Source organism: Lissotriton helveticus, chromosome 3_1, assembly GCF_964261635.1.
Source record: "Lissotriton helveticus chromosome 3_1, aLisHel1.1, whole genome shotgun sequence".
Classification (NCBI taxonomy): domain Eukaryota; kingdom Metazoa; phylum Chordata; class Amphibia; order Caudata; family Salamandridae; genus Lissotriton; species Lissotriton helveticus.
The window spans coordinates 1087715599-1087735807 of NC_136061.1; the positions used below are offsets into that span (position 1 = coordinate 1087715599).

At 48.1% G+C, this 20209-nt stretch overlaps 1 protein-coding gene across 1 annotated transcript in view; it reads right to left on the minus strand.

The window, feature by feature from the left end:
• GCA (grancalcin) overlaps positions 1-17198 on the minus strand; it is a 149249-nt gene extending 132051 nt beyond the window's left edge. Inside the window, exon 1 of the mRNA XM_078681651.1 lies at positions 16862-17198. Within this exon, the coding sequence (XP_078537777.1) occupies positions 16862-16885 (24 nt within the window). The 5' untranslated portion in view covers positions 16886-17198. The remainder of the gene's footprint in view (positions 1-16861) is intronic.
• Positions 17199-20209: the final 3011 nt, after the last annotated feature.

Genomic DNA, 20209 nt, shown 5'->3' on the forward strand with positions numbered 1-20209 from the left:
GACACTTATAGCATTTGTAACGCAACATGTTTTGAATTTACGTGACTTAGATGTATTCAATGGCTTTTAATTTTTTAAATAATTAATACTTAAATAAAATGTATTGTAATTTATAATGGCTATAGCTTAAACTTTTGTAAATACCTTTTGTGAAGATTATGTTCAGTGTATTTTATTGTGACGAAAATCCAAGAACAGAAGTGAAATATTAACGTCTTTTTGTGACATTTGTAATAAAGCTTAAAACATTGAGAAGACATTTTGAACCAGTTGTTGAATGGTTGCACTGATTGATGCAGTGGTGGCGCGGAGAGATGTGGTGGCGACAAGTGATGCTGTGGCGTTCAGGGATGCATTGGTAACGCATCATGATGTTGTGGTGCCCCTGAGTGATGCTGGGGTGCCCCTGAGTGATGCTGGGGTGCCCCTGGCATTGCGCGGAGGGGGGCAGGGGAACAATTTAATTAAATACTCATAGGGAAGGCAGTTCGGCGCAAAGACGGGAGCAGTACACTAGGGACAAAGGTGTGGAAGGAAGAACTAAAACATTACATTTCTATTTAGTAACATATGAGTCCGTGGTGGAAAAGAGTCCGTTTGTGAAATCCCTCGCCAGCCCAAACACACGAGCACTATCTGTAGGTCTTTTATTGCTGACTGTCTGCTGAGGGCGGAGGGGCCAATGCGGGCAAGCTTAGTGTGATGTTTTGGAGTGAAAATCTCTGCCATTGCGTGGAGGGGGGGCGGGGGAAGCTCTGGCATTGTGGAGGAGAAAAGCTGTAGTGAAAACACAATGAAAAATACGTGACAATCAAAGCAGTTATTGCGTTGGTGGACATCGAGCGGAAGCCACGGTGGAGAGGCAGTAGTGTTAAAAAGAAAGAACACGTATGTGCCATGAAGTCTGTAGTGTAGGAGTAGTATTTATTTTTCTGGTAATATTTTAATATAAGAATGGTACAGTGAAGTAATATGCATGCATCTTGTTATACTAAAAGCAAATGCGTGCACCATGAAGTCTGTAGTATGGGAGCGGTTTTGATTTTTTCCTGTAATGTTTTAGGTGTGAATGGTGGTGTGAAGGAATACGCATGCACCTTGTTGTAAAACTAAAGTCGAGGGCGTGCACCATGAAGTCTGGAGTATGGGAGCAGTTTCTATTGTTGCTTGTAAATTTGTGTATGGTGGTGTGAACAAATGCGCATGCACCTTTAGTGCTGCGTGGTAACTTCACCTTTTTTTGTAGTAAAGGCTTTTTTTTAAGTAGAAATAAATTGAATCATTGATACCAGAAGCACGTCCCTCTTGTGAGAAAATAAAAACAAAACCCAACATAAAATTTTTAAAAAACAGTATAAGCCACGCCAGTTGCACTCGGGATAATTTCTACCATATAAAAATGCAAGTCCCTATCATGGGAAAATAAAAAGAAAGCTCAACATAAAAGGGGGGGGGTGGAAGTAAAAATCGCACAATTAGGACTCGGGGAAACATGAAGCTCAAGTTTAACTCGGGATAATTATTACAAGATGCTAATACACGTCCCTATCATGGTGAAATGAAAACAAAGGGCAAGCTAAAAGTGGGTGAAAAAAAAACGGCAAGTTAAACAGAGATAATTGTTTCCGGAAACACAGAGCACAAGTTGAACTCAGGAAAGTGGCACTCTGGATATGAAGCACATCCCTATCACGGAGAAATAAAAAGTAAGCCAAAGCTAAAAGTGGGTTAAATAAAAGTAAATATGGCAAGTTAAACCGAGATAATTGTTTATGTAAACACGAAGCACAAGTTGAACTCGTGAAAGTGGCACTCAAGATATGCACGTCCCTATCATGGGGAAATGAAAACAAAGCGCAAGCTAAAAGTGTGTGATGTTTACACCAACAGGTTCACTGAGGTCATCAAAGGGTTGCCGCAAAAGTGATCCCGGGCGATTGAGTGGCGGAGGAAACAGACAAAGACAGGAAGAGGAGGTGAGAAAGGAGGGTCCGGCTGGGAAAGAGGCTAAAAGGGAGGGGAGAATGCACGGAGCGCATCCCAATGAAGTCTGGTGCGAGGCGTGGGGGCGGAGCAGGCATATGGTGTGTGAGTGATGCCAAGCGCGCGCCTGGGGAAGCTTGTATGCTCCAGGACACAACATGCATTGTAGGAAATCCGGCTTGTTCAATGGAGTTTGGTCACAAGTAATAGGTTTCGAGCAATGACTTTCGACCTAAAAATGTATATCTCTGGTTCCCTACAGTGGATTTTTCGTTTGGTGTAATTTGAAAGATAAAAATATTACCTATTTTTATAAATTGGTGTTGGATTTTTATTTTGTGTTGGGTCTTAATTATTTACTGAAATTGTGTTTTTGAATGCTTTACATACCGGTCTTTGAAGTTAAACCTGTATGCTCGCAGCCACGTTACCAAGGGTTGAGAAAAGGAATAATTTTCTAAGACCTATGCTGAGTCCTATCATGTGTTAGTGGCCTTATTGCCAGTGGCAGACCTACATTTGCCCCTACCAATAACCCACTTTCCAACATTTGGTGTTCAGTGGTGTGGATGAGGACTTGTGTTTAAAAAGTACACCTTTCAGTGAATAATTTAAGATTATAAAAATCCTCTAAATTGCCTTAGAACAAAACTTTTGAGTATGATTTTTTGAATTTGGACCAAACAGTTTTTAATCCATGGTTTTGATTTTTCCAAATTGTTCTAAGTTTTTTGTGACCCAAAACTAGGGAACCTGGCTAAACTGTCCCAGTTTAAGATGGCGGATCTGAGGGAACAGTGTAGGCTTAGGGGGCTGCGTCCTGCCAAGAAGATGAGGAAGGCAGGGTTGCTTGAGTCCCTAAAGGCCTGGGCCGGGGCAGCAGAAGGGATCCCAAGGGGGTAGGAAAATGTCCCCCCCCCCCCCCTAACCTCACCCGAGAGAGGGGCGAGGATGAGACCTTTCCCATTGTGACTATTGTTAGCCAGGTGAATCAAGGGGATGGTGGGAGTGGGGAAGGATCCCTTATTCAGGTACCACTGCTGTACCTTGCAGAGAGACAGCTTCAGGCTCAATTAGAGTGGATAGCCTTTGAGAAAGAAAATTCGAATTGGCCAAGAGAAAATGGGATAGGGAGGAATAAATGGTGGCAGCGAAAGTGAAGAAGATGCTGAGATGTCCAGGGGTGGTAGATTTCAACCTAAACTTCCCACGGGCATAGTACCCAAGTACACCGAGAGGGATAACATTGAAAAGTGGCTAGCAGCGTTTGAGAGGGCCCTTAAATGAGTATGGTCCACTCTAGGTATTGGGGTGCACTCCTGTGGGAGTTGATTCCAGTAGCTGGGAGGGATAGGCTCCTCACCCTGAAGGGAGAGGATGCAGAATGATACCAGCAGATTAAGGCATGCTTAGTCAAAAGATTTGGTCTGACTCCAGAACAGTACAGGGTGAAGTTTAGAGGCACGCAGACACGGAGTTCAAAGTCTTGGGTTAACAAATATGAGGGATTGTATAATTTGTTTTCGAAAGAACACATTTTGACTCATTGTGCAGAAGAGAAGTTACGCCAGTATCTAGTGGGCTCTAAGCTGACAGACCCCAGGGAGCTGGGGGAATCAGCTGATGAGTGGGTGAGAACCCGGGTTTCCATTCAGCACCAGGGGGGTGACCAGAAGAAAGGAGGACAGGTCCCTCCCCAAGGGAAAGGCCAGGGAAATGAAGGTCAAAAACCTAAGGAGTCCTCCGAAGACCCACAAAAACCTGCACAAGGAGGGTGGGCCCAGAGCCAACCCAAATTCAAAGGGAGGGGGTTTCAGGGAAAGCTTGGTAGGTTCTTTGATCCCTCAAAGGTGGCTAAGTGATTTGACTATAACTAGACAGGGCGTAAGCAGGGAGATGCTGTCTGCACCAGGAAGCTCCCCCCTAAGGGGCCATCCACAGGGAATGCCAGTGTCAGTATAGGGGTGGAGCGTGGTGTACAGAACAGGCAGGTGGTGGAAGCAACCTTAATATCCCTGGGTGGGGTGTGTATTGCCACCCTTGCTGCCTTACCTCCAAACATGGACAAGTACAGGCAGTGGCCTAATGTGAATGGGACGGAGGTTGAGGCTTTCAGAGACACTGGGGCTAGTGTAACTATGGTCCTGAATGTACTGGTGCTACCAGAGAGGTTGTTACCTGGTGAGTCTCACCAGGTGACATATGCATACAACACTAGAAGCCCTCCAGGACTGGTAGGACAATCCTCTCTGGCGCTCTTCCGTAAACTACTTAAAACTTGGCTCTTTACCGAGGCCTATCAGTAGATCTTGGATCCAGTGCCCTGAGACTATGTGTTTTGTTAGTTGTTGGCGCCTTGATTTCCTTGGGCTAAGTTGCGCGATACAAATAAAAAAAATAAAAAAACACTACCAAACTCCATTCCATGGCTGTGGTGGATTTGGTATGGGGAGGTGTGACAGGCCCCATGAAGGTAGCGGTGTCAAAGGTGCTCCCAGTCCAGCGTTTACTGGGCAATGATCTTGAAGCCTCTGCATGGTCAGAGGTGGAGAGAGGACTCCATATGAAAATATTGGAGCTCCCTGAGTGGGTGTGTGTTGTGACTAGGTCACAACCTAGCCAGAAGGGAGGAGCTGGACACTTGGACCCTGGAACAAAGGGCCAAGCATCCATGGACAAGGGCACTGGGCCTGGAGAGCCAGCCCAGGGAACTCCAGAGGTGCAGGAAGAATCTAACCCTGATGGGAGGATCTGACTTCTGAGGGAGGGACTCCATCCCTGCCAGATCTGTCAGATTTGGCAGAACTGACAGGAGCAGGTGGACCCTCCAGAGAGGAGTTCAGTCAGGGACCCACCCTTGAGAGCTTGAGGCAGATTGCTTCTAAGCAAGAGGAAAGGGGTGACAGTGGGTTTCACAAACTCTACTGAGAAGATGGACTGCTTTATACTGAGGCCAGAAACCTCAAGGAGGGGGCCACCAGGAGGTTGGTGGTGCCCCAGAAGTACAGAGAGTTCATCCTGACTTCAAGTCACGATATCCCCTTGGCAGGACATTTGGGACAGACAAAGACATGAAACCGGTTGGTGAACCATTTCTACTGGCCCCTTTTGTGTGAAAAGGTAAAGGAGTTTGGCAGCTCCGGTATCACCTGTCAGGCCAGTGGCAAGGCAGGGGAAAAGACAAAGGCTCCCTTAGTACCACTGCCAGTGGTTGGGGTTCGTTTTAAAAGGGTGGGGATGGGCATTGTTGGTTCCCTGGACCCACCTACTGCATCAGGGAATAGGTACATCTTCGTGATAGTTGACCATGCTACTAGATACCCTGAAGCCATACTTAGAACAATTGATGCTCCTGCAGTGGCTAGAGCACTGCTTGGTGTGTTCACCAGAGTGGGTTTTCCGAAAGAGGTGGTGTCAGATAGGGGCACGAACTTCCGGTCCAGCTATCCGACTGCTATGTGGGATGAGTGTGGTGTCAACTACAAGTTCACCAACCCCTACACCCACAAGAGAAATGGTCTTGTTGAGAGATTCAACAAAACCCTGAAGGGCATGATAAATGGGTTGTCAGAGAAACTCAGGAGAGATGGGATGTTCTCCTCCCATGCTTACTGTTTGCCTACAGGGAGGTGCCACAGAAAGGGGTTGGTTTCAGTCCTTTTGAGTTGGTGTTTGGACACCCTGTGAGGGGGCCATTGAGCCTACTAAGATTCTTTAGAGAAGCCTCTTAAAGAAGCTAAGGACAATGTGCTGGATTATATGCAAGGCCTGAGATCTAGAATGGTGGAGTACATTTACAAGGCAAACAGGAAACTGAAGGCCAGCCAGGAGCTAATGAAGCACTGGTATGATCAAAAGGCTACTATGCCAGAGTATACTCCAGGACAGTTTGTGTGGGTGGTGGAGCCTGTGGCTCCCAGGGCACTCCATGACAAGTGGAGTAGACCCTATACAATCTTAGAAAAGAAGGGTGAGGTTACGTATTTGGTTGACCTTGGCACCCCAGGAACACTCGCAGGGTCCTGCATGTGAATAGATTGAAACCCCACCATGACAGATCAGACATGACCATGTTACTGGTCACTGATGAGTGTGGAAGAGGAAACTGAGCCTGTGCCCGACCTCCTCTCCACTAATGTGCAAGATGGGTCAGTGGAGGGAATTGTTCTCTCTCCCAAATTGCCAGACCAGCAGCACAGAGACTGTAAGCAGGTGCTGAATGGAGCAGTTTGCGGGCCTGTTCTCTTTGACCCCAGGCATCAATGAGTGGTGTGTGTACCACATTGACACTGGTGTCAGCCTACCTGTCAAAAATAAACTGTACATGCCGCCTGACCATGTCGGAGCCAGCATTAAAGCTGAGGTTGCTAAGATGCTGGCGGTAATTGAACCGTCTGAGAGTCCATGGATCCATGGGCCAGTCCAGTAGTATTGGTACCTAAACCTAACCCTCAGGGGGGACCCAAGGAGTTACGGTTCTGTGTGGACTACAGAGGTTTGAATGCAGTCACAAAGACGGACGCTCACCCTATACCTATAGCTGATGAGCTCATTGATAGGTTAGGGGCTGCTAAGTACCAGAGTACTTTTGATTGGACTTCAGGTTACTGGCAGATTGCCCTCACTGATGGAGCAAAGGAGAGGTCAGTATTCTCCACACCAGAGGGACATCATCAGTTCACCGTAAAGCCCTTTGGATTAAAGAATGCACCTGCTACCATCCAAAAGTTTGTGAACAGGGTCCTGTCTGGGTTGGAACAGTTCAGTGCAGCTTACCTGGATGATATAGCTGTATACAGTTCTACCTGGGGGGAGGAGGGGAGGAATCCCTTAAACCACCTAAGGGAAGTGCTTCAGGCCATGCAGCAGGCAGGCCTGACTATTAAGGCAAGCAAGTGCCAAATAGGGCAGAGTTCCATGGTGTACCAGGTAGGTGGTGGCCATGTACAGCCTCTCCAAGCTAAAATCCAAACTATTTTGGATTAGACAGCTCCTGTTACCCAGACTCGGGTCAGGGCATTCCTTGGACTGACAGGGTTCTATAGAAGGTTTGTGCAAAATTATGGGACCATTGTGGGGCCCCTAACAGAACGGACTTCTAAAAAGAGGCCCAAAAAGGTGATTTGGACCACAGAGTGTCAGAAGGCTTTTGACACTCTGAAAGCTGCTATGTGCTCAGCACCAGTGTTACTGGCCCCTGACTAAACAAAATAATTTGTAGTTCAGATTGATGTTTCAGAGCAAGGGATTGGGGCAGTTTTGTCACAGCTAAATGAAGGGGGCCTTGATCAGCCAGTTGCCTTTATTAGCAGGAGGCTTCTTCCCAGAGCGCAGAGGTGGGGTGCCATTAAGAGAGGTTTTGCTGTGGTGTGGTCACTAAAAAAGTTAAGACCATATTTGTTTGGGACTCACATTCATGTTCAAACTGACCACAGGCCGCTCAGGTGGCTCATGCAGATGAGAGGGGATAATCCCAAGCTGTTAAGGTGGTCCATTTCCTTACAGGGAATGGACTTTACAGTGGAACGGACTTTACAGTGGAACACAGATCTGGGGTTGCCCATGCCAATGCAGATGGACTTTCCAGCTTATTCCACTTAGTCGATGAGGAATACCAGGGTGTAGGTTAGTAACCCATCACCTTTCGTTTGGAGGGGGCTATGTTGCAAAGTCATCCTGAGCCCTGGTCACCCCCAACTTTTTGCTGACTGGAACTGGTGGTAACTGACTCTGACTGACCCTGGGCTCTGTTTAACCAGGCCCAGAGCCAAGCTAAAAGGAACACCTTAGAATACAGTTAAGACATCCAACATACACTAGGGTACACTATGGTATGGTGGGGTACTCCTGTCATTGGCATGACCTAGCCCATAAGCCCCTAGTATGTAATAGGGCAGGGACTGACACTACCTAGAAGTCTCCAGTATCCTGGGGCATGGCAGTTTAGAGGCCAGCAGATTCTCTGAACCAGCATGTGTGCAGTGCTGAAGCCTGAGGTCAGTTTAAAAGCAGCACTGGTTGCCAGGACAGCTTTTAAACCTTAAATTGTGCCCAAGCTCGACTTTTGGGGGTGGGACCCTTAAAAATGAAGAACCTACCATGTTTTGGCATATTAGGGAGCCCCAGGGTCACCACTAGGTATCCCAGGGGTGGGGGTCAGTTATCTATAAGGTACGCCCTTATAAAAGGAGTTTTTATATGACTGGGTAAAGTGAAATTTTACATTTTACTCCCCACATTGTGGCAAAGAGCTGCTCAAATTTGACTTTGATGCTAGAAGAATTGGATAAGGATAATCTGCATGATTTCTGCATATTCAGAACCCCTGAAGTCTCCCCTAGTTGCACAGGGGGTGGGGGTCATGTAGAAATTAGGGAAATACTTATAAAATATGGTTTTATAAGCCCTGGTGCTAGAAAAGTGGCCCCAGTCATTTTCCCCATTGCAAACCCCATGGCCCATAGGTTAACATGGTAGGAAATTATTGATTAATAAATATTGATAGGAGAGGACTAGCCGAACCATTTAAAGACTTCCCATCTTGTGTTAGAGGACGGATACATGGCCCGACCCCGTGCACTGCCCAGCTGAGAAGCCCTGCGGACAAAATACACAAATGTCACTATTATATCAGTATTTATGTGTGCATATGTGTAGTTTATGAATAGTCTGTATATATTTCATACTAATCAGACTGCCTTTTGTTTTGCCTACAAAATTTATGTTGTATGTCTCTCCCTGGTGGAGTTTGTTGAGCCAGGCACCGGCTGGTGTCCCACTTATATCTTTTAACGGAAATTTTTGATACGAATTTCTTATTAAATGTAATTAAACTGTCCGGCTGGACATCAATATAGAACTATTCAGTCTATTTTGTATTAAATTTACTCAGTTACTTTAGGGACCATTGTCTCTGTTAATAAAGTACTACCCATAGGTCCCTAACAATTGCACCTTGGGTTCCCTTGTGTTGTAAAATCTGCTGTCCTGCGGCGCTTCGCCTCCACCACTGTACAATGCGCCACCAACGCCTGGCACGACCTAGCTAGATTGTTGCAATGCTCCTTGCTATAGTCCCCCATCCTTGGTAGGCATGATCTCCCGGTCACACAGAAGGCAGGATACCGTCGGCTCCTTCAGAAACTGTCCATACAGACCTGGGGGAAACTCTACATTCTTTGGCTCTATATCTCCTACCCCGCTAGAACGGTTTTTCTATGTCAGACGGCGTCAGAATGTCAAGGGCCTCACTCCCTGCTTTCCACGGGAGCCCACCCCATCATGTTCCCCCTGCTTGCCCTTCAGCAGCAAACTGCCCCTACACACGTTGTGTCACTACTATATTGCACCGTTCAGAGAGACTGTACATACAACGCCCCCCACCACCCCCAAGGATAGGTGGGAGGAGGAGGAGCTGGGCTGCCCCCTCACTGAAGACCAATGGTCCTTCTGCTGCAGACAAACTGGAAGCATCTCCGCCAGCAGCAGATTGTGTATCATTCATTACGAATACATTGATCATCTTTATCACACGCTTGCATCACCTACACGTCTGTGACAATGACCAGTGTGCTCGCTGCGGGAGTGAAGGAGCAGACTTTAGGCATGTTACCTGGGACTGCCTGCACAGTTGCAGTTACTGGACGTTGGTGCTAACAGCGCTGGTCCACATGACTGGGCTACATATTCGACAACCTCCCCCCCACCACGCTTCTAGGCTACACTGACCGCCAAGGAGCGGAGGTACGTTTTTCCCTGGCACTCTGACAAAAGGCAGATCGTTTGCAGGAGGGGAAGAGTGGGGGCACCCAAATTCAAAGACTGGTTGCAAGATCTCATCAACTGTCAAGAGCAATTACACATCTATGGAGAACTCCTACCACCTTTCTGCAGCCCACGTGCGATATGGGCCCCCTCCAAATATTTTTAGTGGAACACACCACTGCCACAGCCTCAGCCGCTGACCCTTGCATTAATGAGGATGGGTCACACACCAGGGATGTGAACTGATGCTTGAGAGACCTCCCTCAGGACAGGGTATAAAGCCCAAAAGGGGCGAGCTAAATGGGTGCAGCAAGCTAGGGAATGTTACTACAGCCACCCATGTGACCGGCTGCTCAACAAGGTCAATTCAAAGAACAGAGCCAAACAGCACATTTAATTTTTGCATCAGAGCTTCATGGATCATGTGTTAGAGAATAACTAGATCTTTTTTTGGTGTGGCTTGACGGTGCAGCTGTCGTCAGGCATTAGGTCATCAACCTAAACAAATGGCTTTAAGAACCACTGCCTGGAGAGGGGCATTGGCTCAACCTATACGGTGGTAGCAGTAGTAAATGTTTTCATTGGGCCGAAGCTCGCACGCTTCCACAAAAAATGTTTGTCCTACCAGCCAGCTATATCATTTTATTTGTCCAGATGCCCCCAAGTCTCCTGACAAAAATGGTACCCCACTCGCATTAGTAGGCCCATTGCCCGCAGCAAGAAACTGCCCAAAACGCAACGTGGACACATCATATTTTTCCAGTAAAAACGGACCTGTTCTCGCAATGTGCCTAGCTGTGGATTTTGGGCCCTAGCTCAGCGGCCCCTAGGGAAGCCTAGTAAACCTGTACATTTTTTTGAATGACACCCTTGGGAATCCAGGATGGGGTGACTTGTGTGGCTCTCACCAGATTCTGTCACCCAAAATCCCCTGCAAACATCAAATGTAGCTTTAAAAATAAAATCACGTACTCCTCACTTTTCTGTGACGAAAAGTTGTGGGGTTACCGGGCCGCCACAAATTTACTAACACCAGGCGTTCCCCAGGTACCCCGACAAAAATGGTACCTCACTTGTGTGGGTAGGCCTAGTGCACGCGACAGGAAGTTGCCCAAAACTTACTGTGGAGACATCCAAATTATCTACCACAAACGACCTGGGTTTTTAGTCCTGGGCTCGACGCCCATCTAGGGAAACCTACCAAATCCATACAGTTCTGAAAACAAGACACCCAGGGGAGTACAGGGAGGTGTGGCTTGTGTGGGTTCCTCAATGTTTTCCTACCCAGAACCCCCGCAAACTTAGCTAAAATGTCACATTTTCCTCCATCATCTGTGTGGGAAAGTTGTGGGATCAAAGCACATCACAAATTTCCTACCACTCAATGTTCCAATCATGTCCTGATAAAAATGATACCTTACTTGTGCGGATGGGACAAGAGCCTGTGACATGGAAGGGACAAAAACCTGTAAAGATTGATGGGGGCCCAAAGCAGGTCCAAAAGGTCAATGTATTTTTACGTTTTTAGGCTGACGCTACTTCGGACTCCCACACAAGCGAGGTATAATTTTTCTCTGGTCACCAAGGGGAATGCTGGGTGGTAGGAAATGTGTGCCTGTGTGGTGATCCTATAACTTACCCACACAAACATGTGAGGAAAATATGACTTTTTACGTAAATTTGAGGTTTGCATGGTATTCCGGGTAAGAAAACACTGGGAAAAACCATGCAAGACACCGCGAGGCAAGAGTCAGTCCGCGCACACTACCATCTATGCACATAGTCAGCCAAGCGCCACTCCATGGACACTGCCAGCCAAGCGCCACTCTCCACGCACACTGCCAGCAAAATGCCAGTTAAAGGTCAGTTCATGTAGACCGTCAGCCAAAATCCAGTTCTCACACACACACACAAACTTCCTCTGGTTTATAGTGGTTTTCTGCCCCAATGAAACTAAAAATATCACTGAAACAGCCAAAATGCGTGCCTATGAAAAGAAGGAGCGACCCTTGTCTATGTGGCCTCTCCGTGACATGGCCATATCGCTGGTGCCTAGTGGGCTTTCTGCCTACCAAAGGGGTAGAAAGACTATTTTGGGGTTTATAAAAACCAACATAATCCCTGGTGCCTAGTGGGGTTTCTTTCCCCTTGGGCTGGGGGGAGGAGGCAGATCAGGGACTATTGTCAGAAGAAGTTTGGGGGGGGGTCATTGGCACACCCATTTGGGGCATCCACCACCCCTATATACATAAAATAAATAAATCCCTGGTGCCCAATGTGCTTTCTGCAACACCCTTGAAGGGGGGGCGGGGCAGGAAGACTGGTTGCAATTAGATTTGAGTGGGAGCAGCCCCCACTCTTTATGCAACAGCAAAAAAGTCCCTGGGGTCTAGTGGGCTTTCTTTGAGGATAATATTCCCCACCTGGCCCCTAGGGGGTCAGAAAGACGGTCCAGTTTGTTTGGGTAGGGTGGGGGCATAGGGGTGCCCATTTTAGGCAACCCATCCCTACATTTACATATCTAAAAATCCCTGCTGTCTAGTGTAATTCCCCCCCCCCCAGAGGGGAAGAGGCAGAGAGACTGAATATGCAAAACATTGGGGGCGGGGCAAAGGCCCTAGCCCATGGGGCCCCACCCCTCTCCCTGGTGCTTAATTGGTTGATCCCTGCTTGAGGAATGTACTCCCAAAGATACCTCTCACATCTACCTCAGTGCTCAGGGGGCTGAGATAGCCCTCTCATCACTTAGCCCTCTTAGCACTGAGGCAGTGAAACTGAAATGAGCCTAAAAACTGAACAGCCTCAAGAGCTGGAGAAGCTCAGCTGCAGCTCCCTGGGCTGTAGGGGGTAAGGATATCACTCTGGTGCCCTCACCAGAGGGATTTCTAGTGCCATGTGAGCGGACGGCCGGGAGCCGTCCAACACACAAGAGCGCTGAACAGCTCCCGGACGTACATGCAAGTGGTTAAAGTGGGAAAAGGAAAAAACTGTACCACACAAAATGTCAAACCTCTCCGAAACAAATCTCTGCGCTTTGCCTGATTTGCAAAAGAAAGGCAGTGTATGTGGTGGTGCCAGGGTAATGAGAGACTTTTGCAGCATAAATATACATTCAATCATCGAGGGCCCCAAATGTATTTTAGAACCAGTTTTTAACCAGCCAGCAGGTCAACACAGTCAATTCACAACCTTTTAAGAGTGAGGAGGATGAGAGAGTGAAACAAGGCACTCTGATGGTGAACAAAACTAGACACAGACATGTCCAGTAGATTTATCTTAAAGTAGAACTGCACACAAAATGTGTATAATTAATTATATATATATATATATATATATATATATATATATATATATATATATATATATATATATATACACATACACACACACACACACACACAAGCATCAGACTTTGCATCAATGTGCTGCTGTAGGGAGTGTCTCAGAACGATCAGTGCAACAGGAAGCGATCAGGATCTCATACAATGTCAAGCCATATTTGGGGAGCCCTCACTTGCATCCATTTATAATTCATCTCAATAGTCCTATGCTTAAAGACTTTGCTGTAGAAATGGCAAAAGACTGTCTTTTTCTATCTCAGCGTGGATGGCACTGTGCTAATCCTATGCTTAAAGACTTTGATAGAAAACAGACATTTGAGGTGAGCAGATCTAGAGTGTCGCTGGTGTTGAGTGCTCTAACAGGAGCTGCTTTCCACCTAAACTTGAGAACTACCCAGAGTTCTCTCCTTTCTTTTTGCATAATTTATGCGTCACTATGCCTGAAAGGGTTTTGTATATATACACACACACAGTAGGTGCTAAAAAACAGTCTTGTTGTACTGCTTTATGCACCCCTATTTTCCCGGCGAGTTTGCCCCCCTGGTTCCACTGAATCTGAGCATTGTTATCCATGGGCATTAGCACAATAAGTTGCAATAGCCCATTTGGCAAACCAAGTCCCTGGAGGGGGACCCATAGTTTGGATCGATTTATGGAGTTGAATGCTTGTTTGAGATCTACAAACAACATATAAATGGAGCTATGTAATGATTACTTCCTTCCAGGTTATCGGCAAGAAACTGAATACCCATTCTTGGGTGCTAGTAGATTCCCTGAAACCAGCTCAGAGGTGAGACAGCATATGGTTATCCTTGATCCAAATATTCAGGTGCATCAGGATCAACTTGCTAAAGACTTTTTTAGCTGTATCCATGAGGCTAATTGGTCTATAATTAGAGGAGTCACCTTTATCCCCCTTTTGAAAAATAAGGATAATTTTGGCACCCCTCCTCGTGCTATTGCATTAAAGGTTGAGTGAAGTACTGGGCTCCATATGGTGGATTCTAAGCGATAGAGATACCCCGGGTATTGTATCTAATCCTGGCGCTTTGCCCTTAACCAAGCTAGTGATTGCCATTATAGTTCCTTCTAAGGTAAAGGAGACTACTTCTTCTGGGGCATTTTCTGGTGTCGCACTTTGTTAGGCCTTTGGAAACTCAAGGACCATATCACTGCCCGGCATAGCATACAATTGTTTGAAGTACTCCTCCCAAACGTGTGGCTGGATAAAAAAAATCTTCTATTACCGTGTTCACTGCTCCTTTGGACAGTAAGTGACAAAATAATTTGCTGTTTTTCTAACATGAAACTTTAGCCAGAGTGTGCCACTTCTCTTCCTCCCAATTTTTGTTAGCTTCTACCTGTGCCTTCTTATAAGCTGCTCGTATCTCCACTATGTGGACATTGCTCCCACCCTTTACTGCTGCAACTAAGGCGGACTTTGCCTGCTTGCAGGTCCCATTAAAAACAGGCATATCCCTGCATTTATTGGACATGCTCACTATTTGTCTAGAAAAGTGACCCTTAATTGACAGGAGAAGATAATAATAATAATCCACATTTGTATAGCGCACAATCACCCGTTAGGGTCTCTAGGCGCTGGGGGGCCGTCGGGAAGATTAAGCTATTGCCCAGAGTCGCATGGTGCTGGGCTAACCTGCCGCTGATCGAACCCTGATCCCCAAATTCCAGCGTCAGTCACCCTGGCCGCGGCGCCACACCTCTCCCGATAAGATGTGAGAAAGTCAACAGAATGGTTGGATCACCACATCCCAAGTTACTCAAATTCAAGGGCAAACGCTACCTCAGCATATATATTGGCTAAAAAATTCTCATCTGAAACTAGTTGGTTCCATTGGATCCGTCCGTCATCATGCGAGTTAACGTTGGGGGTAGTCATTTTATCAGAGCTCTTTTGCCAGAAAGGAGTGTCGACCAACTCCAAAACCAGTGCATGATGGTCACGGTCATGCCTTGGTATGATGATCATATCATGTCTGTTCCATAGTTCCAAGTCAACCATTATCCTGCTTCTGGGATTCCCCCTCTTAAATTAAAGGTAGCTTCCAAGTCAGATTGCGTCCGCCCATAGAAGGCGCGTACACCTTGGGTTAGAATGAAAAGTAGGACTTGCTGCCCCACCTTAGTACATCTCTTAAGCGGGACACCTGCAATTTCTTAATACCCCCTTGTTGGTTCTTCCTCTTGAACTAAATCCCTTACTACTTTTCTCCCAAAAATCTTAAATAGCCAACTCTATATTCTGCTACCGGATTAACCATGGACCAGTGTTACTTTCAGGGTAGTTTACTGAGCTTCATTTTGTTTAAATTAGTTCTCGTAGCCCATTGAACATTGCTTAAACCCGTAAAAACGTTATCGCTCGAAAAGGTGCCCCAGCGAAAAAAGGCCAAGCAGAAGAAATGTGAGCCTAATTCAAGGCTACCTTATGCGTGGGAGTTCAAAGCCACAGCTCCCCACTAGGATTACATGTAAACAACTGGCAACCCCTCCCCCAACTAAGAAAAATGTGTAATTACCAACGAAGCGGTCCTTTTATAAAGGCACTTTAAAAACTAGAATAATAAAAATGAATAGGACGGTCACAAAATACCAGCAATGCGTGCTTAGGTGTGTCTCACCGGAGAGACCAGTTCTCGATGGCTCTGAAAAAGGATTTGTAATACTACACCTGCGTGACAATGGCTGCCTAAAAGGGGGCAATTGGTGGCAGCCTGCAGCAGTTAAATCATTATTCGTCATGTCAAACAAGGGCTCTGCCTGCACATGCCCGCAGCGTCACTAACGCGCTATCTTTGGCATGCAAAATACTCTGCGGGGTGACTAGGTCGGGCACCGGAACTGGCACCCAAACGATCTGCTACATTTTCCCTTATCAATGCACTAGCCAGTAGTTCGGTAGACAGGCTCAGCACTCCTGGAGTACGTGCAATGTGGGTACGTGTTAAAAACTGTCAGTACTCGGGGCCTAGACACCAGAACAGGGCCGCAAGGCATAGCCCCTATTGTTGGCTGAGCAGCGGGGAAGCACTTGCAAATCTAACGGTCGTGGGAGGCGGGTGGATTTGAAAAGATCATAAATAATGTTAGCGGCTTTGCAATTTTAGAGGTTTCTGCCGATTGTACCGTGACCAGCAGATCACTCACTGCACCGAACTAGCAGCAGCGCCAGTGGGCAGTGTAAGCTCACAACCACTCAACCGTAGCATTGAGCCACAATGCAAATACACTGCACCCCCTACCATGAGCCAGGGACGGAGGCACAGTCAACAAGAAGAAGCGGGAGCATGCCGCTACAAACCTGCCATGCCGCCGGATCCCAGACCACATAATCGTAGAGTCCTCCTAAAAGGATGTCGTCTTCCAACCTAAGCCCTCCCAACGAAACGGATCGCTTGGCTCCCTCCGAAAAGAACAGGCCCTAGCATGGCCTCATCGTGCGACGAAGCCATCTCGTCTCACAGAGAACAAGGCCACGGCCACTGCTACAGACACACACGTATCCGAGCAATGCCATCACGGCACAAGTCTTACTGGACCCCACCTCTTCCAACACACAAAATCAAACCATCCAACATCCCTCCCCCAACAGCAGCCATGGAAACTGAGCTTTGCACGCGCCCCTCCTCCTCGTCTCATGCACAGCACAACACCCAGCACCTCACAATGCACCCTGAAGTGTAAAAGACAAGCGAGGCTCAGAAACGTAGAAACACAACCCTGCCCACAAACGGCGACGCTTGGGTACTCACCCCTCCGAATCCCTGGTACGCCATGTCAGAGGGAGGCCGGGAAGGACGTACAGAGGGATGTACCGGGGCGTAAAAGGTCGCTGCTTCCGCGATGCCTGCTATGCCCGCTGCTCGCCCCTTGAAATCCGAAAACTCCTCCTACCGCCCGGGTTCTAGTGCTCAGCGCCCCTCTCCTGTCCGCCGCTGCGAGCCGTGCTCATTTATTATTACAAATCTCGGAAGTCCCAACTGCCCAAAGAAAGCTTCTAAGCAAGGCCGGAGAGCTCCGATTGGCTGTCGGAGGCCCCGCGAGCTTTGCTTCCTCTTCTGTCAGCTTCCCTTACTCCCCCTCCCCCATGTGACGTAACCGCGGCCTCTCGCCTCTTCCCGTAAGGGAGCGTGAGGAGGGGGGCGAGTGTAGTCACAGAGACCGGGTGTTTCTGGTTCGAGGTGGAAACAAGCAACGAAGAATCTTAGCCGAAAGCAAAAGCTGCGCGAGATAAACACAACACATGGCGGTGGAATATAAAACAAGCGACACACCTCTTGTAGTTGAAGCTTCTTGCACCGTGTGTGGCATGTTGGCGAACTCACACCCGGGAAAGTAAAACAACATCTGGCTGAGGTTAAAAAATCTACTATGTGTATATAGAGAGAACTCTAATCACTAGTATATGTAGTAGACAATTGTACTCTCTATTCCTATGTGACTCCTAGTGTATATCCATTTGTATCTCTTCCTTGAGTGACTTTACTATTTGTACATTTGCAATTGTAGGATGCGCTCTAGTCTATGAGCGTGAACGCGATGACGCGTCACGCCATAGACAGGAGCGCGACGCGCGCGCATGCGCAGTAGGCGCCAAAGTGAAGGCGCGAACGGGGAGAACGGCAGTTGGCGACCGGAGCAGTCACTGTGTAGACGCTCGGCGCCCTTATGCTCCAAATACTTGTTTTGAATGAAAATAAAGATAAAGCAGTTATACACCTACCTGGACTCAGTGTATAGTGTGGGCAAGGAACATTACATTGGCGACGAGGCTGGGACCACGAACACCAGGCACTACAGTGGTCAGGAGCAGACACTCCACGACAGCCCCACACCACCAGCAGTAGGACAACAGCGACAAAAAGACGAGCAGAGGGCGTGGCAGTAGCAGAAAAGCACGGGAACAACCAAATCCAGCTCCAACAACCAGGTCAGTGCTGGGCTAGGGAAGGAGAGCACAGCCAGCACCCTGGCAGCCAAAGGCATCGACCCCAAGACAGAGGAAGGGGCGCAAACTGACGACCCCACGCAGACTAGAAGGGATAGCACACCAGGTAGCCCCAGAGGGCAAGGGAACACGGCAGGGAGTGCAGGAGCATCCGGTGTACCCATTCAACACAGTGCCCAGGTGGTCGACCCCAGAGGTGAGGCTAGGATGGCAAATCAAGCGTCCGCTCTGATGGCCCCTGTCCCATTCCTGCCTAGACCGGGCGAACCACAGTTAAAATGGGAAGACTGGAAGGAATATTTTCAAAACTATATTGAAGCACTCGAAGATGAAAACGAAGGGGCATTCACCCCGGAAAGGAAGAAGAGACTGTTACTCCACAACCTGGGCCCGGAGGGGGTGAGAGTGTTCAAGAACCTGGTGCCCAAGGAGAGGGGAGCGACTGAAACAGATGTCTTTAAAAACGCCCTGGATGACTTGGACAGCCATTACCGTCCAGCAGTTTGTGTCTCCATAGACAGGTATAATTTCCAACAGAGGAAGCAGGAGGTTGGTGAATCGATTGATGATTATGTGGCGGCGCTCCGACGCTTGGCCATCACGTGCCAGTATGGGGGTCTTCAGGAGGAGTATATCAAAGACCAAATAGTCATGCACACCACGTGCAGGTCTGTCCAGGACAAACTGTGGGCGCAGAGTGAGACATCGCTTAAAGAAGTTGTTGCAATGGTCAAAAAGGCTGAGATGTCAAGACGCGGTGCAGAGGCAGCCAAACGTGAGAACGCACCGAGACAGTTGGTCAACAAGATAGACGAGGCACCCCAGCCCAGCAAAACCAGGGGGGTGTATGGAGATCAGAGGAAGGATTCGAGATGGACAGGGAAGCAGACAGTCCGCCCTGGTCCAGACAACAAGTTTGCATGTTATAGATGTGGCAGCACGGCACATTCGGCGCAGGATAAACGCTGTCCCGCGTTCCGCGCCAGATGCTCGTTTTGCGGCCTGGTCGGTCATTTTGAGAAAGTCTGCCGCAAGAAGGGGAAGAAATCCACGGTCAAGTGCGTCGATGCGGCCACAGCGGACGTCAGCGGGGAGGACGACCTGGATGACGACGACTTGGTGTTATGCATCGAGGACCAAGTATTAGAGGTGACGGGGAAGCGAAGAGATAAGCCTCGCACGGACATGCTGATAGGGGGAGTGAAGGTACATGTGGCCGTCGACTCAGGATCTCCTTGGACCATCGTGCAAAGATCCATATGGGAGGAAGACTTTGTGCCTGTGGTGGGGCCAGACCTATGGCCGCCGGACATCAGACCCATCTCGTACACGGAGAACGCCATTCCCCTGGTGGGGTGCCGAGACTTCACATTCGAATTCAGAGGGAGGTCAGCCACGTGCACCCTGTATATAGCAGAGAGAGGTCCTTCAGTGCTGGGGTGGAGAGACGCAGGAGATCTGGGGATCATACTCAACCCGGGAGGAAAAGAGCAGATTCTCTTGACAGACGAGTGGCCCCTCACGAGAGATGAAGATTGGAAGTCAGCATACCCCAAAGTTTTTGATGGCTCAGTTGGGAAACTGGACAAGTTCGTCCACAGAATGGTCCTCAAGGAGGGCGCAGTACCAGTGGTGCATAAAGTCAGGAACATTCCCATGTCTACCAGCGGAGCGGTACAACAGGAACTCCGGAGGCTGGAGGAGCAAGGCGTCATAGAGCCGGTGGACAGTGCGGAGTGGCTATCCCCCTTGGTAGTGGTCAAGAAGCCAAATGGACAGGTTCGTCTCTGCATTGACCTCCGCGAGCTCAACAAAAGTCTCATCGTGGAGAAGTTTCCCCTACCTAGAATCGAGGAGATGCTCGCCAAGACTAAAGGTGTGACTCACTTCTCCACCATAGATCTCACGTCTGCATACTATCAGATTGAGCTGCATCCATCGAGCAGAAAGTACACCGCCTTCATTACTCCTTTTGGGTGCTACCAGTTCCGGAGGATGCCCTTCGGCCTGGCATCCGCAGCGGCTGTCTTTCAGAAGCTGATGCATCGGCTGTTCAAGGACATTCCGGGGGTACAGTACTTTCAGGATGACATCCTGGTGATGGGCTCTTCCAAAGGAGATCACGACAGGAAGTTGCAGAGAGTGCTGGAAG